This window comes from Leucoraja erinacea, chromosome 13 (genome assembly GCF_028641065.1).
Source record: "Leucoraja erinacea ecotype New England chromosome 13, Leri_hhj_1, whole genome shotgun sequence".
Classification (NCBI taxonomy): domain Eukaryota; kingdom Metazoa; phylum Chordata; class Chondrichthyes; order Rajiformes; family Rajidae; genus Leucoraja; species Leucoraja erinaceus.
The window spans coordinates 7,064,347-7,090,317 of record NC_073389.1 but is presented as its reverse complement, the minus strand read 5'-3'; the positions used below and the strand labels follow the sequence as shown (position 1 = coordinate 7,090,317).

General features: G+C 39.3%; 1 protein-coding gene across 2 annotated transcripts in view; it reads right to left on the bottom strand.

Annotated features, from left to right (window-relative positions):
• Positions 1-502: 502 nt before the first annotated feature.
• fancb (FA complementation group B) overlaps positions 503-25,971 on the bottom strand; it is a 48,840-nt gene continuing 23,371 nt past the window's right edge. For both annotated transcript variants that reach the window (XM_055644375.1, XM_055644374.1), the window contains exons 5-9: positions 24,582-24,710; positions 23,786-23,952; positions 10,925-11,382; positions 5,239-5,467; positions 503-1,426 (exon numbers count right to left, since the gene is read on the bottom strand). In XM_055644375.1, coding sequence (XP_055500350.1) covers positions 985-1,426; positions 5,239-5,467; positions 10,925-11,382; positions 23,786-23,952; positions 24,582-24,710 — 1,425 coding nt within the window. In that variant the 3' untranslated portion in view covers positions 503-984. The remainder of the gene's footprint in view (positions 1,427-5,238; positions 5,468-10,924; positions 11,383-23,785; positions 23,953-24,581; positions 24,711-25,971) is intronic.

The following is a 25,971-nucleotide window of genomic DNA, read 5'->3' as shown; positions in this document are numbered from 1 at the left end:
AGGGGGAGCAAGGGCGGAGCTGCGGGGTGCTGAGGAGACACGAGTGAGGGCCAAGTGTGCTGTCTGTACAGAGTTGAATGTGTGGGTTTTCCCTGTGACCGTGTGGGTTTTCTCAGGTTTCCTTCCACATTCCAAAGACATGCAGGTTTGTGGGATAATTGGTCTCTAAATTGCCGTGTGCAGGATGAAAAACTGGGATAACATGGAATAATGTACGGGTGGTTGGTGTGGACTCCGTTTGCCGAAGGGCCTGTTTCCATGCTGCATCTCTAAACTGAACTAAATATTTAAAAATGCATTTGGACAGGTACATGAATAGGAAATGCATAAGGATATGAGCCAAATGCAGGCAGGTGGGACTAATGTAGATGGGACATCTTGGTCAGCATAGGCAAGTTGGGCCGAAGGGCCTGTTTCTGTGCTGCATGATTCTGAGCTGCCTTTCAAATCTAACTTGACAAGTGTTCCACCCAATATTATAACCACTTATGCTCACACTTCAACTTCCAGCAAGGTTTATTGTTGAGTAAACTTATACCAGCATATTTTTTAATGCAGCAGCCCAGAGGACCATTACACTTCCCTACAAATTTCTCATCTGGCAATAGTTGGCTCACCTCTTTACCCTTCAATTCATAATTGTACATTTGATAATGTCTGAAAATTAAATGAAATCAAAGTTTATTTTGATTTAACTTTTGAATCTTGTTGCAAATTATGCCAACAGAACTACAAACTATATTAATTTTGGAATACGATTTTAAAGTTAAAACATTTACAACAGTTATTAATAAATTGCTTTCCTTACCATCTTCCCAAACAGCCATCTCTGGACTCCCAAAACAGGAACTAAATATAGAAGTCATAGGACAGACTTTTCACAATAGGAAATCGGGGTGAAAACAGAAGGGTCAAAGAAATTGGCACTGTGTGTCTCATCAAATTATCTTCCCTGATCAATTCTTGGAAATTCGATCTCAATTATTAAATAGAAAATGAAGTGTGGGATCTACTGACCCCACATGCAAAGTCATCAGTGTTCAGCTGCATGTTAGTCAAATTCTTTGTTATTTCTCTGTACTGAGGGACCGTGATTGATAGATTCATCCCCAGAATACTTTGTTCTCGTTCGATTTGAAACATTTGCCTGTACTCCTGCAGCTTAACCTCACTGTTTAATAGAGAAGCGTTCTGTTGACATGTGTTCTGTTTGTTCTCGGCTTTGGTTCTCATTGTGAACACATTATCAGCTTCTATGATAGCAGAAGTTATGCAATTTCTGAAGGCAAGTGTCTCTTGCTCAAGTGCACGCCCAAAAATGTCTATCTTTTGGTCATCTGGTCCAGTACTCATGTGTGTCATTTCGCAACGTTGTGAAAGGATTCCAGTAAGACCACGAAGGAACATCAGCAAAAAAGATTGATTCCTGTGGGGAAAAAAAGTATTGTGAAAGGAGATGAGTGGACAGAGGTTGAAACAAAAACTACTGTTGAAACAAAATGGGAAGGAAAGCTTGCTTTATATAATTTGTTCCATGACAGCTTAAGATTCCAAAGTGTTATTCAGCCAATGCGATACGTTGCCTATCAAAATGCAGCGCGGTTGTTTTGGAAGTAGCTACACCATCTAATCTATAAACAAATTACACAAGCAGCAAATGAGATAAATGTTTTGTTTGCAATGGTTGAGGGATGAACCCCAGTAGAATGCCTTGTTCCTCTTCAAAGTACCTTGGGATTTTTTTTTTTACATGCATCTGTTTAAAAGCTCATCTGAAAACAGCATTCTCTTGTATTAGTCTGAAGAAGGGTTTCGGCCCGAAACGTCGCCTATTTCCTTCGCTCCATAGATGCTGCTGCATCCGCTGAGTTTCTCCAGCATTTTTGTGTACCTTCTCTTGTATTAGTATTGAAATAGATTTTAAATCATCTTAGAGAGTGGGGCTGAATTTAAATATTTTGATAAGCGAAAATAAGCCCAAGAGATTCTGTTTCAAGATTGAAACTGTACAAGGATTCTCAATTTCTTCTAAACGACCAGTGCAAAATAAAACAGTTGAAACAAAATCTGTTTCATGTGGTAAGACTCTATTATTTTAAGAACATTTTGCTACAATTAAAGAACAGTTATTTTAGCAATATGAATAATTTTTTCTAAGGATTATTCATTTTATTAACGGATTTGGGTGACATCAAAACAAAGAATCAAATTTGGGAAGCTTAACACCTATATTTGAACACTACAATGAGATTAATTGTTTAAAATCATTCACGTATATCGGTATTTTCATTATTTATAAATCAAATTTGGTGCAACATATAAAAAAATGTTTTATGGAAATTATCTCATGAAAAATAAAAGACTTGTTCATATGTAGTTTAGTTTTATTTATTATTATCATCATCATTGGCTGTCACTCGAAACTAGTATGACTGTCCTCTCATTGAGGACTTTGTTTAACGTGGGGAGACTGGTGTACAGACAGCCACCACACGTCCTTAACAGATCTGGGTCAGAATCCAGTGGCATGGAATCCAAGACGACCGGGGACCTTTTTCTGCTGCAGCCTTCATCCGCCTTCCCAGCCGCTGTGACGCTCCACAAAAGTCAGCCATCATCTGCTGCCTTTTCCACCGTTGAGGTCTTGGTTGGATTGCTCTTTGACAGAGACCTCCCACTTGACCTTACCGCCATGGGTCACCCTACCAGGAGCATAGCTCCAGACAACATGCTCTCAGGATCTCAGGACCACACAAGCTTCTCCACCACGGCAAGGTGACAATCCACGGAAAAGAATCACTTGTACAATCACTTGTACCGAGATACGGTGGAAGCTTTTTTTTTGCATACTATCCAATCATTAAAAAATAAAATACATGAATACAATCAAACTATCCACAATGCAACAATAAAGGATTAAGGGTACAGCATTTACTGCAGAGATATAACAATGAAGTCGGATGAAGTCCAATGAAGATAGTTCAAAGGACTCAAATTAAGTAGATGGGAGGTCAGGACCGCATTCTAGCTGATGAGAGGACAATTCCATTGCCCGAGAACAGTAGAGAAGAAACTGTTCCTGAATCTGAAGGTAAACGCTTTCAAACTTCTGTAATTCCTGTCGATCATCTCCACTTCGGTGGCATCAATACAGACTGGAGTGTGTGCACTGCTTCACTTCCTGAAGTCAATCACTATCTCCTTTGTTTTGCTGACATTGACGTCGAGGTTGTCTTGGCACCAAGTTACTCCATTCTCAATCTTTTTTCTATACTCCATCTCGTCATTATTTGATATCCAGCCCAGCATAGTGGTGCCAACTTGTATATTGAGTTGGATTGGTATTTGGCTGCAGTCATGAGTGTATAAGGAGTCTAGTAGGGGGCTGAAAACGCATCCTTGCGGGGCATCAATGTTGAGGATTATTGTGGAGGATGATTTGTCACCTCTGACTGATTGTGGTCTGTGGGTTAGGAAGTGAAGGATCCATTTGTAGAGGGGTGTTGACTCCAATTTCCACGAGCTTGGAGATGAGCTTGGTTGGGATAATAGTACTGAAAGCAGTGCTTTAATCGATGAATAAAGTTTGACATTGGTGTCCTTATGCAGGTGTTCAAGAGTGTAGGGCCAGACAGATAGCATCAGCTGTGGCTATGTTGTGGCAGTAAATAAACTGCTGTGGATCAAGGCTGCTTGTTAGGCTAAAGTCAATGTGTGCCATAATCTGCCTCTAGAAGCACTTCATGATGGTAGATGTCAAAACCACAGAATGGTAGTCATTAAGGTATGATCTTGCTTTTATTAGTCTTCTTAAAGCAGGTAGGTACCTCAGAATGGAGATGGGCAAAGTTAAAGATGTCCGTGAATATTCCCGTTAATTGGGCCGCGCAGGTACCAAGTACAAGGCCAGGGACTCCATATGGGCTGATCACTTTCCGCAGGTTCATCTTCAGGAAGACCGATCTTACTTCTGAAATAGTGACTGTGGGAACAGGTACACTTGAGTATATCAGACCGGATGTCATCACTCTGTTGGTTTTCTGCTTAAAGTAAGCATAGAATACATTAAGTTCGTAAGGAAGGGATGCACGATAACCAGTGATGTTCCCTGATTTAGCTTTGCCACCCTTTATAGTGTTCAAGCCTTGCCACAGTCGACTGGTTCAAACCTTGCCATAGTCAACGGGTATTTAAATGGTTATGCTCGGACTCAAGTTTGTCCCGACATTGCCGCTTGCCATTCCTGATGGCATTGCGAAGATCGTAGAAAGATTTCTTGTACTGCTCAGGGTTGTTTGACTTGTACATTGCAGTTGCAGTCTTGGCCTTCACCTGGGAATGGACCTCATGGTTCATTCATAGTTTCCAATTAGGGAACGCCCAGGTTGTCGCCTTTGGCATGCTTTCCTCTATGCACTTATTGAATAAATCTGTCAGTGGTTGGCACAGATTCCCTGAATGTGGACCAGTCAAAGCAGTCAGTAGGATGTCACCTGTTTCTGCTGACCAGCAGTGCACAACTTTCAGTACTGCAACTTCCTGCTTCAGTTTCTGTTTGTAGGCAGGAGGTAGAATCAAAGCTAGATGATCAGATATCTTGAAATGTGGCCACGGAATGGAGCGATAGGCATTTTCTATGGATGTGTAGTTGATTGAAGGTGTTCTGGTGCCTGGTAGGACAAGGGACATGCTGATATTATTTTGAAAGTACACTCTTGAAATTGGCTTGATTGAAGTCCATGGATACAATGGCCAGGGGTTCAGGGAGTCTTGTCACGGCTGTTGGTAGTGAGTACAGTTCATTCAAAGCAAGCTTGGCATCAGCAAGGGAAGGAATGTAGACTGCTGTCAGAATAGCTGAGGTGAAATCCAGCGGCAGGTAGTAGGGACACCATTTCACTGTTAAATATTCCAGCTCTGGGGAGCATGAGCTCGCCAGGACTGCCATGTCTGAGCACCATGAGGTGTTAATTAGGAAGCAGACCCCTCAAGATTGCCTGAAGAGGCCGTGGGGTTGAATGGCGCATTCAGGTATATCAGGGATGAGCCATTTCTCTGTGAAAGAAGCTCTCAATGATGGAATGACAATAATTTATTCCAGCAAGCTTCATATTGATGACGAATTTAATACTTCAATGGCATAGTCGTGGACAAAGGCAAATGTGCTGCTTTGAGAATAAAAGGTAAATTAAGAAGAAATTAGGAAGTTATTAAGAAAAAATCATGCATGGATCTTACCTCCAAAGTATTGTTAAAATTCCTTTAAAGGGATTTGGTAGATGCCATTTAAGGAGAATACCCATTTTGAAACACAGCCAATATTCTGGGTAGATTTTCAGAGGCTCGCATTGCATTGGACCGAACAGCCAGTCTTTCACTGGAGCCAGCGTATAATCAGGGGAGAATATTCTGAAGTACGATCTTTGGGATGTAGCTACAATGGCATAAAAATCTTCTATTGTCTTATCTGTGGAAATATAAACAGTAAAATAAATATAGATAGGATAGACATATAAATGTATGATTAATATTTTAGCAAAATGTCCGTTAATTTTATTTATTGAAAGATTATCTTGAAAATGTGCAATTCCGAATTATGTAAACAGCAAGAACAGTGACCAGGAATATTTAAACAGAAAGGAGATTTTTTAACATGAATCTGCCAGTTTAACTAATCTGTTTACCGAATTAAAGCATTAGAAAACAAAACAGCTTGGATCGCAACTTATTTCAAATTTAAAGTGATATAAAAAAACATCTATCACAGTAGGCATTTTGGACTTTTCAAGAGAAAGCAAATGGAAGCAACAACATAGCAATGCTAATTATAAAGTGAGGTTGTTATAAGTTCCAAAACAATAAACTCAAAGAATACTTTAAAATTGAACTTGATCATTTATTTCTCTTTGGAATAAACCTCAAGTTTTTATTTCCGTCAAACATTCTCTGCTCTGGATGTTAGAAAACAAACAAAACGTTTACAAAAAGGTAAAGTGAAATATAATTACATTAATTACAATATCTGAAACTGTGCAGACAGTAATGCACCTTAAACTGTTGAGGCACAGTGAAACAGAATTCACACACAATACTAAATGGACGTAAAACAATTTGTTGTCAACTGAAAGGAGAGATTCATTTTTCAATTAGAAAATGATGCACATTGAATAATACAAGATTAACTGGAGTCAATTGTATCCACCATTTGCAAAAAATAAAGTACTCATGTAAATATTGAGTTGTTCATTATTGAGTTGTATATTTACAGTCAATATTGTATTTTAAGGGCAGTATTTTAAGTTTGTAACACTTCTAAACTTGATAAAGTTAATCTGCTTTAGTTCTGTCGGATCATATAATTAGTTATACAGCATGGTAATAGGGTTTTCGACCCAACTCGTCCATGCCGACTAAGATGGCTCATCTAAGCCAATGCCATTTATCCGTGTTTGACCCATATCCATTTAAACTTTCTTAGCCATGTATTTGTCCAAATGTTTTTTAAAATAGTTTTATGATACCTGTCTCAACTACTTACAATGGCAACTCATTCCAAATATTCCCATCTTCTGAATGGAAAAGTTGTCTCTTATCTTTCAATTAAATCTTTCCCCTCACACCTAAAACCTATGTCCTCGAGTTCTTGATTCTGCTACTCTGGGAAAAAGACTCACCCAAAAAAACATTCACCCAATCTACTCCACTCATAATACGATCAACTCTCAGTTTCATGTCCTCACCTCTCCCTATAACCAGGCTTCGAGTTCTGGCAACATCCTTGTATATTTTCATTGCACTCTTTCCAGCTTAATGGCATCCTTCTGATAGAAGGGTGACTGAAACTGAACATAATACTCTAACTGCAGCCTTACCAATGTCTTGTTCAACTGTAACATAATCACCCAATTTCCAATTATGACCAACATGCAGAGGCCTTCTTCACCACTTTATCTACCTGTGATGCCTCTATCAGGGAAATATATATTACTCCTAGATCTCTCAGCCCTACACACTCCGCAGGGTCCTACCATTCACTGTGTAGATCCTGGTTGAACATCACAAAATGCAACACATCCCAGTTAACTAAATTATATTCCATTTGCCATTCCTCGGTCCACTTATCCAGCTGATCAAGATCCCACTGTATTTCTTGATAACCTTCTTCACCACCTAAGATACCACATATTTTAGTGTGATTAGCAAACTTACTAATTATTATGCCATGTACATTTTCATTCAAATTGTTGATATAGATGAGAAACAGCAGTGGGCCTATCTCAGATCCCTGAGGCACATGCCTCCAGTCAGAAAAAACTTTCGCCACCAACCTCTGCTTCCTACCATAATGTCAATTCTATATCCAGCTAGCTACTGGAACCAATGCAATTCAAGCTTCCAGAGGATTCTACCATGCAGAACCATATAAAGCCTGGCTTATGCACATAGAAACTACATCTATGTCTTCATCTTCCTTCTTGGTTATTTTTTCCAAAAATGCAGTCAAATTTGTGAGACACAATCTCCCAGGTCCAAGACCATGCTGACTAGCCCTAATCAACCCATTTATCCAAATGCATGTATATCTTTCCCTCAGAATCTTTTCAGTACATTTCCTACCAGATAGAGAAACAAATGAATACACAAAAGGACACAAAGTGCTGTAGTAACTCAATAGGTCAGGCAGCATCTCTGAAGAACATGGATAAGTGACATTTCAAGTCGAGACTGAAGAAGGGTCATCTATCCATATTCTCCAGAGATGTTGCCTGACCTACTGAGTTACTCCAACACTTTCTCTCCTTTTGTGTTCATACCACATATGTTAGGCTCACTGGTCTATAGTTCCTAGTTTTTTCTTTACAGCTCTTCTTAAATAGAGGCACAACAATAACCACCTTGCAGTCTTCCAGTGTCTTACCCGTGTCTAATATATATCACCAAGACGCCTGCAATTTCTTTTGCAGCTTCCTAAAGTGTCCTTGGATAGATCTGATCAGTAGGAAGTCTATCTATCATTATGCATCTTAGGACTTCTAGTACCTCGATGACTATAACACAGACTGTTCTCAAGACATCCTCATTATCTGTCATTATTCCCCAGACTTCATGTTTTTCTCTCGCTTAGCTTCCTTGTTTAGATGGAATGCTGTTGATACTGTTTTGCCTTTGCTCAGCTGTGATTTAATTTTACATTGTTTTAGAATGCATTATGTTTAACAAACATAAAAACAGTATGTATTGGGGAAAAAAGTTAATCAGACTTCAGGGCAGAGCATTAGACATACTGTAGTTGCTGCTCCCTTGAGTGCAGAAACATTCAATAGAAGAACACTAATAAAGTGAAGAAATTCTTACATTAACGCCAGAATATCCATTTAGCAAATGATTGACAAAAGATTCCATCCACAGCAGATGCAGCAACACTTACAAAATGAGCACAGCAGTTTACGAGAAAGTTTCATATTCATTGTTTTTTTCTTCTAAACATTTCTAAATGATAACATTTATTATCATTTTGTACTACTCTAGAGTCATATTTATAACTTGTTACTACTATAGTGAAAGGATTTTAGAAGTATATCTAAAAGTTAATAGATGTTAAATCTGAGGTAGAATATTAAACAATTTAAAACATTTTATGTGCAAAGTTTTCAAACTGGATTTCTTTTTTTCAAAAAATAAATCCATAAATGCAATATAACACAATGGAAAAGAAATATCAAAGATAATTGCTCAGTGGAGGGAGAATTTTCAAAATTACTTCAGAATATAAATTCTATGAAATACAATCTTTTCTGGATACAGTATTGTGAAAGATATGGCAATCAGCCAGAGCGGCAAGAAGGTTAAATCTGCAGCAAATTGATAATATAGTCAGTGGATGTTAATGAAGTCCAATTAAGTTTGAAAGCTGTATTTAAATGGAATTAGAAAAAGAGAGAGATTACTATAATCATTTAATAATTGTCAATTTGTTGAAAAAATTCAATTTGAAGTACTATATTATAGCACTATTATTCTCGGACATTGAGTTGTTGATCAAGTGCTTTACAAGTTCACGAACTAGCTGATTTCACACTAATAGCAGAAATGGGGAACTGTTCTAATGATATTGAATCTGAGATATTTAGTGATGAAATATTGTGTGACAACAATTTGGGTCAGGACCCTGCTTCAGATAGTACAATCCTGTTTTAGCTATATTTCAATTGTTGTCGCTTTAGCACTTAGCAACCAATATATGTATTAAATGCGACATTAAATGAATCTACAGGGAATTAAAGCAAAATGACGACAAAAAAAACAACCCCAAACCTATCAAATTCTATTTAATTTGACTGAGAAAATAGGTTAACTAATGTATTTTTGTGTATGCAGAAACAGGAGACCGAAGATGGTGGAATCTTGAGTAACAATCAAAGTGCTTTTGGAACTGAGCAGATCAGGCAGCATCAATGAAGGGAAACGGAAAGACGTTTCGGGCTGGGTTACTTCTTCAGACTGATGAAAGGTTGTGACCTTAAACGTGACCTATATATACTGTATTATTATTAAGTAGGAGAGGGAAGTGCAGTGGGGTGTACAGAAGGATCTTTGATGTACAGAGAAATTTTAGAGTTCAAGTCATGACTCACTGAAAATGGCAACACAAGTAGATACAAGTAGATGGTAAAACAGCACATGGTATGCTTACCTTCATTGGTTGGGCAATGAGCATTAGAGTCAGGAATTCATAATGCAACTTTTTAGTGCATTGTTAAGGGTGCATTTGAAGTATTGCAAGCAGTTCTGGCCGTCCCATTACAGGAAGGCTATGGAGGCTTTGGAAAAGGTGCAGAGGTTTACCCAAATATTGCCTAGATTAAGGGGTATTAGTTACAGAGAGAGGTTGAACAAGCCTGTATTGTTTTCTCTGGAATGCCGGAGGCTGCGGGAAATCCTGATCGAAGTACATAAAATTATGAGAGGCTTAGATAAGGTACACAGTCATTTCCCAGATTGGAAATATCGAATAAGAGGGCATTGCTCTATGGTGAGGTGGGCAAAGTTTTAAGGAAATGTGCGGGGCATGTTTCTTCACACCGTGGTTTCTGGAATGCACTACCAGGTGTGGTGGTAGAGAGCGATATGATACTGGTATTTAAGAGATCTTTGTATAAGCACATGGATATGCAGGGAATGATGGGATGTGCACTATGTGTAGGCAGAGTTGGTCTTGACTTTAGCACAGACATTGTGAGCCAAAGGGTGTGCCTTTGCTGCTATGTTCCAAGTACAATAAATATGTGTGGCAAATGGTAAAAAATTTCAATCTTTTTTCCAGAAATTTGGACATTGGTTCCTGACAATGAAATGTTGATGATTGCTGGGGACAGTGCCGCAGTTACAATGTTCATCTTGATTTTTATTTGTAAACACATTTAAGTACACTTTCTAGAACTATTATTCAGATAGCAAACAGAAATTGAAGTCACAGATGATTGGAAAGCACAGAAAACAATGGGTATTCTGGATAATTGTAGTTTAAAGACACATTGCTAGCTCAACATGCATAACTGGAAGTAAATTGAAGATTTGAGAAACCTGACAATCATTTAAAAATAGTTCCTGAATTGTTTTAGAATGTTAAAACTTTATTTGGAGTTGTCAAGTCTGGCAGGTGAATTGGAAAATAAACTTCAAGGCCGTTAAATTATGCATAAACTTGTACAAGGACAGATGCAGTCAGACTGAGATTACTAATAATTTATCTTGAATGCACAGCATCTTTTAGCCCAGCCAGCCCATGCCAGTGTTTCTCCTGCACTCAAACGTTCTACTTCAGATACAAAAAGACCTTCCTTTCATTTGAGGCAGCTCTGTAAATAATAAATTCCTAATTTTCACAGACACTAATATTAATTAAAAAAAACGTTATTGTTACCTGTACACAGCAAAGGATTCTGCAATAAGACCGTAATATAATTTTCATTCCAGATGTCCTCGATATTTAAAGATATTTTCCCACATGGTGAGATCAATCCTATTTTTGTTAATTCGTTTTTCTGGGTAGAATCCATCATCATACCATGTAGTAACACAGAACAGTGAATATTATTGTATGCCAGCAGTGGAGATAGGTTTGTGACAACAGTGATGGTCTGTGTAAGATCTTTGTAAATCTGAGAGCACTGATCTTCTTCATGGCAGCTGCTCAAATCCATTATGTCTTGCAAATCCATTCTTGATTTCTTTGATGGAGGCTCTACCGGATACTGAGGAAATGATGCAGATACTCCAAATTTGCTCAGCTTCACTACTTTACTTTGTGACTGAATCACTGTTGCAGTATTAAGGAGGTCAGGGTTGATCACAAGCGACAAACTCACCCAGTCAAATTTTCTGCAGGGAACCAGACACAAGGGTCAAATTAATTAATTTGTGACTACTAAAAGAGGGTACAAGAAAATTTGACATAACAACCTTAGTTTGAATTCTCACCAGAGTCCTTCATAAAATTGATATTTAGTGTTTTCATCGTTGCTAGTTTAGTAAACAAATAAAAACTGAAAATTCTGCATACAAAGAGTGTTAAATTATAAAACCTCCATTGCCAAATATATCACAGCAGATATTTCATTTTCTGCCATTTTATAATCATGCATACTTCAGTAACAGGCCTTTCAGAAGGAGCCACCAAGCCATTGTGAGGATAGCATGGAGGGTGTGGCCATGCCAATGCAGGCCCATGCAGTGAAGTGGTTGAGCTGTTGCAGGGAACATGCAGGCATCAGAGAGAGTAGTTGGTCCAAATCTGGGTGGCATTGGAGAAGCCGATTTGTGATGGACCTCTCACTTAGGCGATTTTTCAGGCAACTGCTGGCGACTGTCTCACACGGTGCAAAGCCAAGGTGATACAGACACACACCGCGATGAACAGGAAGGTTGGCACAGTGTACGGTAAGCCTTTAAAAGAGGGGGGGAGGGGGGAAGAAGGCAGGAGTTCAAGTTCAAGTTACATTTATTGTCACACACACCAATTGGTGCAGTGAAATTTGAGTTACCATACAGCCACACAAATAAAATAAAATGAACACAACACTATAAAATTTACCATGAACATCCCCCACAGCGGAATCAACCTTTCCCACTGTGAAGGAAGGCAAATAAAGTTCACTCATCTTCCTCATGTATACCCGTGGTCGGGGCCTTTGAGCCCTCTATAGTCGCCGGTACGGCGGCCTGATGTTCTTTTTTTTTAAAAAAAATTTTTTTATTTTATTAGAAGTACAGTCATATGGCAGTTCAAAGTGCCTAATATATATTTTCATAATACATTTTATGTACAACTTCTTTTTTTTTTGTTACATTGTAAAAAGATGAGAATAAGAAAAAGAAGTTAGATAGTAAAGGATAGAAAGATGTGAAATATATAGTGTGTGAAGAAAGAAAACGAGTAAATGAAGAAAGTTGAGAGAGAAAATAGATAAAAGAAAATAAAATAAAAAAGAAAAAGATCATTATTTATAATCTTGACCAACCCTCGTCCAGTCCTGAAACAGTTATTTTTTTACAATTGTGTTGCACCATATGATTCCAAAAAAACGACGAATGGAGACCAACTCGTTATGAATTGGTCTGATTTATCCATTAGGAGGAATCGCATTTCCTCAAGATGAGCGGTGTCCAACATACTTGCAATCCACATTTTAAGCGTTGCTATTGATGTACCCTTCCAAAATTTAAGTATTAATTTTTTTGCTTAAACCATAGTTAAGGAATAGATTTTGAGATGTGTTCAATTTATTCCCATCTTCCATTACACCAAATATAATCATTTCAGTATTAGGTTCCATTCTTGTCTTGAATAATTTTGTAAATATTTCAAAAATATAATTCCAAAATCTATAAAGTTTTATGCAGGAAACTAAGGAGTGTGTTATAGTTGCCTTTTGGGCTAGACATTTATCACAAGTGGCGGATATATTTGGATAAAATTTGTTCAATCTTGTTTTTGAATAATATAATCTATGTACAATTTTAAATTTAATTAGATTATGTCTTACATTAATTGAACATTTGTGAATATATATCAGGTATTTTTCCCATTTAACCTTCGTAATTTTTATCATTAATTCCCGTTCCCACTCTCTCTCTGTCGATGGTAGGTCTATATTTAGAATACTATTATATAAATAGGATATTAATTTTTGTGAGTCAGCTTCAATATTCATTGCTTCTTCCAATAAGTCAGGAGTTACTTTTTGATATCCTTGTATATATTTTTTCACGAAGTCGCAAATCTGAGAATATTTAAAATATTGGTTGTTTTTCAATTTAAATTTTAATTGTAGTTGTTGGAATGATAGTAGGTTTCCTAATTCGTACATATCCCCTATCCTTCTAATTCCGAGACTTTCCCATTGGTTATATGTCTTATCAATAAGAGATGGTTTAAATAAAGGGTTATTCGCTATTGGCATTAACAGTGATAGATTTCTTAATTTTAAAGATAATTTTATTTGTTTCCAAATTCTTATTGCACCATATATAATTGGGTTCTTATATATTGTGTTATTCAGTTTTTGGGGGGAAAAGAGGATCGTTCCTATATTACAAGGATGGCAATCCTCCTTCTCCATTTTTATCCATTCTGTCTATTGGGTAGAACTATCTAACCAATAAATCATATTCTTAATATGCACTGCCCAGTAATAATACATACAATTCGGAAGTGAAAGTCCCCCGACCTCTTTTGGTTTACATAAGTGTTTTTTTGTGATTCTATGTGATTTATAGTCCCAAATATAATTTGTAATGTTAGAGTCTAATTTAAAAAAAAAATATTTTGGTATATATACCGGTATAGACTGAAATAGGTATAGTAATTGTAGTAGGAAGATCATTTTTATTGCATTTATTCTACCTAATAATGATAAGGGAAGTGTTTTCCAAAATTTAATCAGCGTATTAAGTTTATTTAATAAAGGTATGAAATTAGCATTGAATAATGCTTTATATTTTCTAGTAATCTGAATACCCAAATATTTAAATTTTTCTGTTGCGATTTTATAGGGGAACTTCAATAAGTGTGTAGGTTCTTGAGGTTTTAATGTCATTATTTCACTTATGTTCCAGTTTATTCTATATCCAGAAAAAGACCCAAATTCCTCTATTAAGTTTAATAAATTTGGTATGCTCGTTTGTGACTTTGTAATATATAAAAGTATATCGTCTGCATATAATGAGATTTTATTCTTTGAGTCCCTGGTATTATAGCCCTGAATATTCGGATGAATTTTTATACTTTCAGCCAGGGGTTCTATCATAAGGGCAAATAGCAGGGGTGATAGTGCACATCCCTGCCTATTACCCCTTGATAGTTGAAATTTTTGAGATAACATGTTATTAGTTAAGATTCTTGCCATCGGTTTATCATATAATAATTTTACCCATGTTATAAAATTCTCTCCCATATTAAATTTTTGTAGTACTTTATATAAGTATTGCCACTCTACTCCACTCGCAGGTTGAGTACCGGCTCCCCACAGGGCTGTGTGCTAAGCCCCCTCTTATACTGTCTCTACACCTACGACTGTAGTCCGGCCCACAACAACAACCGCATCGTCAAATTTGCTGACGACACTACTGTAGTCGGACTTATTTCAAAGGGAGATGAGGCAGCCTACAGAGAGGAAGTCCTGAAGTTGACAACCTGGTGCTCAGAAAACAATCTGGCTCTGAACACCAGGAAAACAAAAGAGCTCATTGTCGATTTCAGGAGGCACAGCGCCGACTTAGTCCCCCTACACATCAACGGCGAGTGTGTGGAGAGGGTCAACACCTTCCGGTTTCTCGGCGTCCATATCGCTGCTGATATCTCCTGGTCAGACAACACAACAGCGGTCATCAAGAAGGCTCAGCAGCGGCTGCACTTCCTGAGGGTCCTCAGGAAGCACAACCTGGACTCTAACCTGCTGCTGACCTTCTACCGCTCGTCCATCGAGAGCCTGCTGACATACTGCATTACACCATGGTATGGCAGCTGCACCATGGCAGACAGGGAGAGGCTTCAGAGGGTAACTAGGACAGAACAGAAGATCATTGGTTGCCCTCTCCCCTCCCTGATGGATATCTACACCTCCCGCTGCCTTAGCAGGGCAAAGAATATCATCAAAGACAGCTCCCATCCTGCGTTTGGACTGTTCGACCTGCTGCCCTCTGGAAGGCGCTATAGGTGCATCAAATCCAGGACAAATAGACTCAGGAATAGTTGCTTTCCGAAAATTATAACTACTCTTAATTCAAATTCACACATGCACTGACTTCACAGCCCAACACCCGGACTTCCATCTGTATATATTTATATATATTTATATAGCGCCGCAGAATTGTGCACCTATCCCCCCCCCCCCCTTCTCCCTTCTGTTTTTGTTTTCTGTTTCTTGTTTTTTGTACTAAATTATATGTATGCACTGAGTACGAGCAGCTTTTAATTTCATTGTACATGTATAGTGACAATAAATGGCATATCTATATCTATCTATCTACCTGATCAAATGCTTTCTCTGCATCCAACAAAATAATTGATATATCTTCTTCCTCTACTTTATGCGAGTACATTATATTAAACAGGCGTCTCAGATTATTAAATGAGTATCTTTTAGGTATAAACCCCGTTTGATCAGGGTTTATCAATTTACTAATATATTTGCTTAATCTTCTTGCTAAAATCTTTGCTAAAATTTTCTGATCTGTATTTAAAAGTGATATAGCTCTGTACAAACCCGGATCTTCTAAATCTTTATCTTTTTTTGGAATAAGCGTAATAGTTGATTCTGTTAGTGTTTCAGGTAGTTTGTTTTCTTTAAAAGCATGGGAGTATAAATTAAATAAATAAGGGGTCGTTATCTCCTGAAATTTTTTATAAAATTCATTATTAAAACCATCTGGTCCCGGTGTCTACACAAAAAAGCTGGAGAAACTCAGCGGGTGCAGCAGCATCTATGGAGCGAAGGAAATAGGCAACGTTTCTGGTTCAACCATCTGGTCCCGGAGTCTTACCATTTTTCAGCGATTTTATTGTTTCACCTATTTCTTTGATTGTAATTTGAGCTCCTAGTTCCTCTTGTTCCAAAAGGTCCAGTATTGGAAGATTACAGTTGTCTAGAAATTTTTTTATTTTACTATCTTCTATTTTAATTTTAGATGTATATAAGTTTTGGTAAAATTGGGCAAATCTATTATTAATATCTTTAGGTAGTATTAGTAATTCACCTTTCTCTGATTTAATTTTGGTTATAGTAATTAGTTTTCCTTTTCTTGTTTTTTCAATTGACGAGATAAAAGCTTATGTGGTTTGTCACCAAACTCAAAATGTTCCTGTTTTGTAATTTGGAATCGTCTTATTACTCTTGCCGATAAAATTCGATTAAGTTTAAATTTCAGTAATACTATCTTATTGTGTTTATCTGTCGTGGAATCTTTGGCATTATCCAACTCTAACTGTCTGATTTCTTGTTCTAACAACAATTGTTCTGTCTTATTCTTTTTATTTTGAAAACTTTGATATGAAATTATAATTCCTCTCATAAATGCCTTAAAAGTTTCCCATAATAAAGAAGGCAAAGTACATGGTATATCATTTGTATCGAAAAAAAGTTTCATTTGTTGTTTTAAATATTGATAGCCTTGCACGTCATTTAAAATATGTGTATTAAACCTCCAAAAAAAATGTTTACCCGGCATTCCCTCAAATTTTACTGAAAATGTCAACGGAGAGTGATCTGAGATACTACTAATGTGGTATGTTGGGTTGTTTGTATATGGCATTAATTTCATATCCACTAAAAAATAATCAATTCTTGAATAAGTTTTATGCACCAGAGAGTAAAACGAGTAGTCCCTTCCAACTGGATTAGCAGATCTCCATACATCTATTATATTAGTATTTTTTATATATGTATTTAGAAGTACGCTAGTTTTAGATTTTAAATTACTCTTCTTTTGTTTTGATGATTTATCTAGATATGAATCTAAAACACAGTTAAAGTCCCCCCCTATTATCACATTTTGGTAATTAAACTCTGATATTATGTCAATAATTTTATCAAAAAATTGGGGGTTATCAAAATTCGGAGCATAAATATTTATCAAAGTTAGTGGGGTTGCATAAATTTCATCCGGAACTATAATATACCTTCCCTCTTTATCTGATATAGTATTCTTTAATTTAAAAGGAATACCTTTCCTAATAAGAATAGCTGTACCCCTAGATTTAGAAGTAAATGAGGAGTAGTATGTTTGTCCTATCCAATTCGCCTTTAATCTTATTTGTGTTTGTTGTTTCATGTGTGTCTCCTGCAAAAACATTATGTCGCTTTTCAACGATTTTAGTTGGGCAAAAATGTTACCCCTCTTAATTGGTTCATTGGCACCCCTTATATTCCAACTACAAAATGTACTCCTCCATTCTTTATTTGTCTATCGTCTTACATTGTAATCAGGGTAATATTCCTGAATCATATGGTGCAACCAAATACCTCAGAATTTTAGAACTTGGGTGGTCATCCCGGTTTATTAGATTTATATTGCATCTCCTTCTTGTAAAGTGCCTTAGAAAAAGAAAAAACGATTGTGATATACAATTACTTTCAAAAAAATTAAACAGATAAAAATCTTGATTGTGCTTTAAAAAAAAAGGTGCTATTAAGGTATCTAAGGGAAGATACCTTAAGGACGAATAGCCATCAATGATGGCAAAAAATGTATAGACCTCCGTGATGTTGTTATACATTGAGCTCCTCCCCCTTGGTGAATCCTCATAAAAAGTTACATACCGTTTCATATTTTGTCTTTTCTTATATGAGTTTATCAAACCAGCGCCAGTGACAGCCGAGAGAAAAAATAAAAAAAACTAAATTATCAGGAAGAGACATAAGGAGTAAAAAAAACCCAAAACAAATATAGAACACAACATATACACGATTATATAAGTATATATGTCCTTCCAATTTATCCAATCTTAATCTAATCTAAACTTTCCAATATATATCCCCCCAGGATTCTTATATAATATCCCATTCTATAACTACCATACATCATACAAGCCGGTACCAAAGGGTTAACTACCGTACAAGCAGGTGCCAAGGGGTTAAACTTTGAGCTTTTCATCCAAGGTTGAATATAACCAAGCTCTCTGAATAACACATTCCAACGAGATAAGCTTTTTAATTGTCTGGTTAGCTCGGCCATTTTAATCAGTTCAAAACTCTGTAAAAAGTTCAATCTTCTTCCTTGTCGGCAGCTTGCCCCGATGTTTTCTTAACGATGTCCTCTGCATACTTTAAAGCTTTTCCGGGATCTGCAAATGAGCGTTCAACGCCGTTATAAGATACCTTCATTTTTCCGGGAAAGTAAATTCCATATCTTACTCCCGGGACATCCCTCAAAGTGTGTCTTGCCGGTGTAAACAATCTCATTTTCTGGACTACCTCAGGAGAGTAATCACGAAATATTCGCACATTATCCCCACGGTATGTCAGCTTCTTCCCATGAGTGATCTTTTTCAATATAAATTCCACTGAAGAGATGTCACGGAATTTCACAATTATCTGTCTTGAATAATTTGTTCCTCTTGCAACATACCCAACTCGGTTAGCGACGTCTATTCTTGGTTCTTCTGACAGTTCAAAGACATCTTTGAGTAAATCAGTAACGAAAGTACATGCTTGAGATTCATGTCCCTCTCGTCCTTCCTTTACTCCGAGAATCCTCAAGTTATATCTCCGAGTTCTTGATTCCAGGTCCAGACATTTATCAGTCATTCTTCCAAGTTTTTCCTCTTCAGTTTTCCGTGATTGTTTCAAACTCTTTATTTCCGAGACAATCTCTTTTATCTCATTCTCCATCTCTTCCATTATCTCATCCAGCTTTCCGATATCATCCTTTACACTTTTAATTTCTTGTTGTAATCATTTTCAATTCTGACACACTCTGATTTTAATCTCTTATCAAATTCCTTATACTGCTTTTTCAGTTCTTTTAACTCACTGCAAGTATTATCAATTTTTTGAGAAATTTTCTCCATGCTAGCCTCCATACTCTGCTTCTTACTCTCCATGCTAACCTCCATACTCTGCTTGTTACTTTCCATGTGAGACTCCATACTTTGCATCTTCTCCAGTGTAATGTTAATTGTAGCATTCATATCTAAAAGCAATTGCTTCACCTCTTTCTCCTTCTTGTCTCCTTTAGTTGCCATTTCAAACAGAGACCCTTGGCTGTAAGAATCTTCTTCTTCTGAACCTTCTTCTGTCGTTTGCAGAGTATCCAATACTTTCTCGAGCTGAAGGCTGATAGTGTTTTTCTCTGGCGCCCTTGAACGATTATCTCTGCTCATTTAAACTCATTTAAACACCCGATTTCACCATTAATCTCCCCGATTTTCACGTCACCTTCTGATGATATCACCCTTACACAACACCAGGCGACTTCGGTGAGTTTTTCTAAAAATCGGTGCTGACTTAAAACGGCTTTTACAATTTTTTACGGGGGAGAAGCTCAATGCCGCGCCTTAATTCTCCATGACGCCGCCGGAAGTCCCGGCCTGATGTTCAACGGCGTCGGAACGTTCAAACACTCTCAGCAGCTTGGAGTTCGGAATTGGCCACTTCTTGCCGGAGACCGCGTCTTCCGAAGTCCACAGACCGAGCTGGGTGGTGCTCCAACACTGGCAATCCCCGGCCAAGGATCGCAGGACTCCGCGATGTTAAAGTCAACGCCCCCCCGCGACCTGGAAACTTCGCAGACCACAGCTCCATTGTGTTAAGGTCGGCAGGCCCAACATTCCGCAGCTCCAACACAGCGATCCCCGGTAATTCCGCCATGGTAATTCAGTGCTGCGGCAGGAAAGGCCTCGCCAATCCAGATGGTAGGCCGCAAGGGGGGCTGAAGATGCGGCTCGGAGATAAGACGCATCCTCGACCAAGAAGTGACTGGGAAACGGTTTCCCCTCTTTCCCCACCACCCTAAAGACAAAAAGACCTCCAAAAGCATAGTTTTTGACAGCCTAAAAATAACAAAAAGGTGAAACGACGGACAGCTGCTGGCGAAGCTGCCACACTCGATGGCGCCACCACTCCAATAGTGGGGAGGAGGAGGCAGAAGGAGTGGAGACAACTTTTAAGAAGCCAGATATACACGGCTGTGAAGCTCAGCGGACATTTAACATTACTGGTCAGTTATCCTATATAACCATATAACAATTACAGCACGGAAACAAGCCATCTCGGCCCTTCTGGTCCATGCCGAACACTTATTCTCCCCTAGTCCCATCTATCTGCTCTCAGACCATAACCCTCCGTTCCTTTCCCGTCCATATAACTATTAAATTTATTTTTAAATGATAAAATCGAACCTGCCTCCACCACCTCCACTGGAAGCTCATTCCACACAGCTACCACTCTCTGAGTAAAGAAGTTCCCCCTCATGTTATCCCTAAACCTCTGTCCCTTAATTCTCAAGTCATGTCCTCTTGTTTGAATCTTCTCTACTCTCAGTGGGAAAAGCTTATCCACGTCAACTCTGTCTATCCCTCTCATCATTTTAAAGACCTCTATTGTCCCCCCTTAACCTTCTGCGTTCCAAAGAATAAAGATCTAACTTGTTCAACCTTTCTCTGTAACTTAGTTGCTGAAACCCAGGCAACATTCTAGTAAATCTCCTCTGTACTCTCTCTATTTTGTTCACATCCTTCCTATAATTAGGCAACCAAAATTGTACACCATACTCCAGAATTGGCCTCAACAATGCCTTATACAATTTTAACATTACATCCCAACTTCTATACTCAATGCTCTGATTTATAAAGGCCAGCACACCAAAAGCTTTCTTTACCACCCTATCTACATGAGATTCCACCTTCAGGGAACTGTTAACAGTTATTCCTAGATCCCTCTGTTCAACTGCATTCCTCAATTCACTACCATTTACCACAACACCACCTATCTTCGTATCATCTGCATACTTACTAATCCAATTTACCACACCATTATCCAGATAATTGATGTACATGACAAACAACAGTGGACCCAACACAGATCCCTGTGGCACCCCACTAGTCACTGGCCTCAAACCTGACAAACAGCCATCTACCATTACTCTCTGGCATCTCCCATTCAGCCACTGTTGAATCCATCTTGCTACTCCACCATTAATACCCAACAATTGAACCTTCTTAACCAACCTTCCATGAGGAACCTTGTCAAAGCCTTACTGAAGTCCATATATACAACATCCACTGCTTTACCCTCATCAATTTTCCGAGTAACCTCTTCAAAAAATTCAAGAAGATTAGTCAAACATGACCTTCCAGGCACAAATCCATGTTGACTGTTCCTAATCAGACCCTGTTTATCCAGATGCTTATATATATTATCTCTATGTATCCTTTCCATTAACTTGCCCACCACTGACGTCAAACTAACAGGTCTATAATTGCTAGGTTTACTCTTAGAACCCTTTATAAACAATGGAACAACATGCGCAGTACGCCAATCCTCCGCCAATCCTCCGGCACTAAGTCATTTGAAATATTTCTGTCATAGCTCCTGCTATTTCTACACTAACTTCGCTCAATGTCCTAGGGAATATCCTGTCCGGACCTGGAGACTTATCCACTTTTATATTTCTCAAAAGTGTCAGTACTTCCTCTTCTTTGAATCTCATAGTTTCCATAGCTACTCTACTTGTTTCCCTTACCTCACATAATTCAATATCCTTTTCCTTGGTGAATATCGAAGAAAATAAATTGTTCAATATCTCCCCCATCTCTTTTGGCTCTGCAGATAGCTGTCCACTCTGACTCTCTAATGGACCAATTTTATCCCTCGTTATCCTTTTGCTATTAATATAGTTGTAGAAACCCTTTGGATTTACTTTCGCCTTATTGCCAAAGCAACCTCATATCTTCTTTTAGCTTTTCTAATTTCTTTCTTAAGATTCTTTTTACATTCTTTATACTCCTCAAGCACCTCATTTACTCCATGTTGCCTATAATTATTGTAGATCCCTCTCTTTTTCCAAACCGTGTCCAATTTCCCTTGAAAACCATGGCTCTTTCCAATTTTTACTATTTCCTTTCAACCGAACAGGGATATAAAGATTCTGTACTCTTAAAATGTCATCTTTAAATGTCCTCCATTTCTCCTCCACATCTTTCCCATAAAACAAAATGTCCCTAGGTTCTGAAAACTACTGCTTACCTTTTTTTTCCCCAATGAGCCAATGAAATTCACCGGTCCTCACCAGCTACAACCTACAAGAACCTTCGACCTCCTGGCAACCCACTAAGACCTCCTGGTGACCACCTATGGCTCGAGAATTCTCGTTACTCTCCATGGCGGCTTCATTCTAGTTGCCGCTAATTTTTCAACATAATGAGACCACTACTAGTTCCCACAATGCAGGAATTACTCACGACCATGAAGGCCACTCCCCAGCCACCACCTGCGAACATGTGGCGACTGCATAGTCTCCTGCAGTCGTGTAAAAAGTCGCCTAAGTGGGACAGGCCCATAACCTTGATGCTTGAGTATCTGGCAGCTGTTAAGTCTGATGTGTGCTGAACAACTGAGCTTTTACCCAATTTGCCTAATTATTACATATTCTATTCTAATTACACATCTTGTACACAAAATGGCTTTGTACGGAACACGAAAAGGTCTGCTGTATATGGTCTTTATGCATCTTACATACGGTGTTGGAGGAAACTGCAGAAGGTGGTTTAAACCTAAGATAGACACAAAAAGCTGGAGTAACTCAGTGGGACAGGCAGCATCTCTGGAGAGAAAAGGAATAGGTGATGTTTCAGGTCAAGACCCTTCTTCAGACTGAAACTGTGATGACCACAACATCATAATTACAAGCACTGATCCAGACTCCAAGTTCATCAGCTTTACCCACAAGATTTCTTGCATTGAAGTAAACACACTTCAGCACTTCATAATCCCCTTATTCATGAACCTCTTCCTAACTATGCTTCCTTTGAGACTGAAGGGCCTGTCCCACTTGGGCATCATTTGCGCTTCACGCAGATGGCGCGCAAAGGTTTTGACATCCCAAAATCCTGGGGCGCCGCGCCAAAATGGCTACATGCATCACGTGCGCATTATGTCGCATAAATTACGCGCAAATGACGCCTTCAGTCTCAAAGGAAGCATAGTTAGGAAGAGGTTTATGAATAAGGGAGGGAGGGAGAGTGTACGCTGGCGCGGTTTAGCTGCCGCTGCTCTCTCTTCACATTGTGTTTTTGATTTTTTTGTCTTTGGATCGAATTCTGTCTTTAAATTTGTGTATTGGTGATGTCTTTATTATTTTTTTTACTCCGATTATATGTCTTTTACTCTTGTTAAATTATGTAAGGTGTCCTTGAGACTTTTGAAAGGCGCCCACAAATAAAATGTATTGTTATTATTTACTTGTCATAACATCCCCTCAGCCCTTCCATTTGTTGACTTGCTGCTCTCGTCCCCCATTCACCCCCCATCACGCTCACCCCCCTCTCACCTCTCCCTCCCCCCTCACCCCCGTCTCCCTTCCACGACTACCCCCCCCCCCCCCCGGCCCCGATCAGTCACATCACCCATTTTAAGAATCATATTTTTGAGGGGACTTCCTGGAAAGTGTATTCTCGTAATTCTGTCTGGATTAAAGAAATGACAGTTTTTAACAGTTCTGGATTACATTTGCCAGAAAATTGGTAGTGGACCTGCATTTGCTTTTGTCTTTTGCCACATTTACTTACAACGTGGTGGATTCAGATAATTGTACTCCTACTATCCAGCTACCATCGACTACACGTTGCCAGATCTTCTGAACTGGATAATTTAATGTCTGATTGACAGAGCAAGTCGCTTCAGTGGAGAACTGTAGGTCAGAATCCTCCTCATGCCAAAGAGAAACCAAACCTTCCTATGAAAACACAAACATTTTATTGCTAATAATAATCATATTTATTCTATATGGTTGAAATAAACAGCTTTGTTGTCATGATATTTCAAAACTATTCTAAAGTGAAAATTGAGGGTACAGTACGAATATGGCATCTGTTGATTTGTGCAAATAGGATTGAAGAGAATTCTAAATTCAGTTTCAGCATGATTGGACGATTCATTGAGGGATGTAAGATGCCAGCACAAAATTACGTCCATTTCTCAGAGGCTTCACTAATATGATGAGGGCGGCACAGTGGGTGCATGGGGCGATATAATGGCGCAGCTGGTAGAGCTACTGCCTCACAGCGCCAGGGACCCGGGTTCGAGCCTGATCTTGGATGATGTCTGTGTGGAGTTTGCACTTTCTCATCTAAGATAGCGTGCATTTCCTCCCACTTCCCAAAGACATGCAGGTTTGTAGGTTAATTGGTCTATGTTAAAATTTGCTATTTGTGGTGGGGATTGGATGTCAAAGTGGGCTAACAGAGGACTAGTGCAACCGAGTGATCAATGGGCAATGTGGTGGATCAAAGGGGCTGTTTCCATGCTGTATCTCTCAATTAAACTAAATACGATCATTGGTGTCAATTTCTGTAAATCACATACCTCTTCAGCACTGGGTAAGGGGGATTGATTTCTGTCAATAAGGTTTATTAGAGCCTTGGAAGATTGAAGTAAAACTCTTTCTTTCACTCTTAGCAGGTGCTTCAGCTCTTTAAGAGATGCCAAACCTGACTGAAAAGGATGAAGAAAAAATATGCAAAATTTAGAGGGCAAAATTGTTATTGTAACATATCCTGTAATACATAAAACTTTACATATACAGGTGCACAACCTTTTATCCGAAGATCCAAATAACGAAAACCTCCGAATAGCGGACATTTTTTCAGTCCTTGAAGAAAGGTCCTTGAAAACGTTCACCGAAGGCGGCCCGCAGAGGCGACAGCGGAACCTCCGGTTGGTCCTCGAAGAAAGGGGAACTAAATCCCCATTCATAATAGAGAAGGTGAGGGTATATTGCGCAGGAGGGTTAATAAGGGACAATATGCTGCTGTCTGTCCGCTGAGTTAAAAAGTTCCCACGTTAGACTCACGATACACAGTGTGTCGTGAGTCTTGCGTGGGAACTTTTTAACTCAGCGGGCAGGGAGCAGCAGATTGTCGCTCCCTTCAGTTTCACCCCATCTGCTTCCCGGCCATGTGTGTGACCCCTTCCCTCCCCTCTCCAGCTCCCTGCCCATTGCACCGGCGTGGGGGCTTTGCACTGTCTTCACGTCGGCAATGCCAGCATACAATGCCAGTCACCGGAGACGTCAGGACCAACGGGACACCGACCCCCAGGCCCACTGCAAGCACGGAGATCCCAGAGACCCACAGCCAGCAGCAGCCCAGCCCCGTTCCAACTCCAGAGGAAAACTGCAAACTAGTGGGAGACATCAGGACCACCAGAAGCCGCTCCCCGATGGGCCGCTACGGCGACAAGTGGCAGTTCGCCTACAGCCCGAGCTGTGCCCCCTCATTGGGACACCGACCCCCAGGCCCACTGCAAGCACGGAGATCCCAGATCAGCAACTCCAGCCCAGCCCCGCTCCAACTCCAGAGGAACACGCTCCCCGTTGGGGCAGAAGCTGATGGTGTGCAAGGTACGTCTTGTTCTTGGGGTTGTGCAGCTTGGGCTGTGGGCGAACTGTCACTTGTCGACGTAGCGGCCCATCGGGGAGCGGTTTCCTCTGGAGTTGGAGGGGGAGGGCGGTATTGTGCTGTTTGATCGCCCCCTGCTATCCCAGGGACGGGGAGTCAGGACGTTCACCGAGGGCGGCCCACAGAGGTGACAGCGGAACCTCCGGTCGGTCCTCGACGAAAGGGGAACTAAATCCCCATTCATAAAAGAGAAGGTGAGGGTACATTGCGCGGGGGAGTAGGAATCCCAAGACAAAGTTGAGTGAGCGTTCACCGAGGGTGGCCCGCAGAGGTGACAGCGGAAGCTCCGGTCGGTC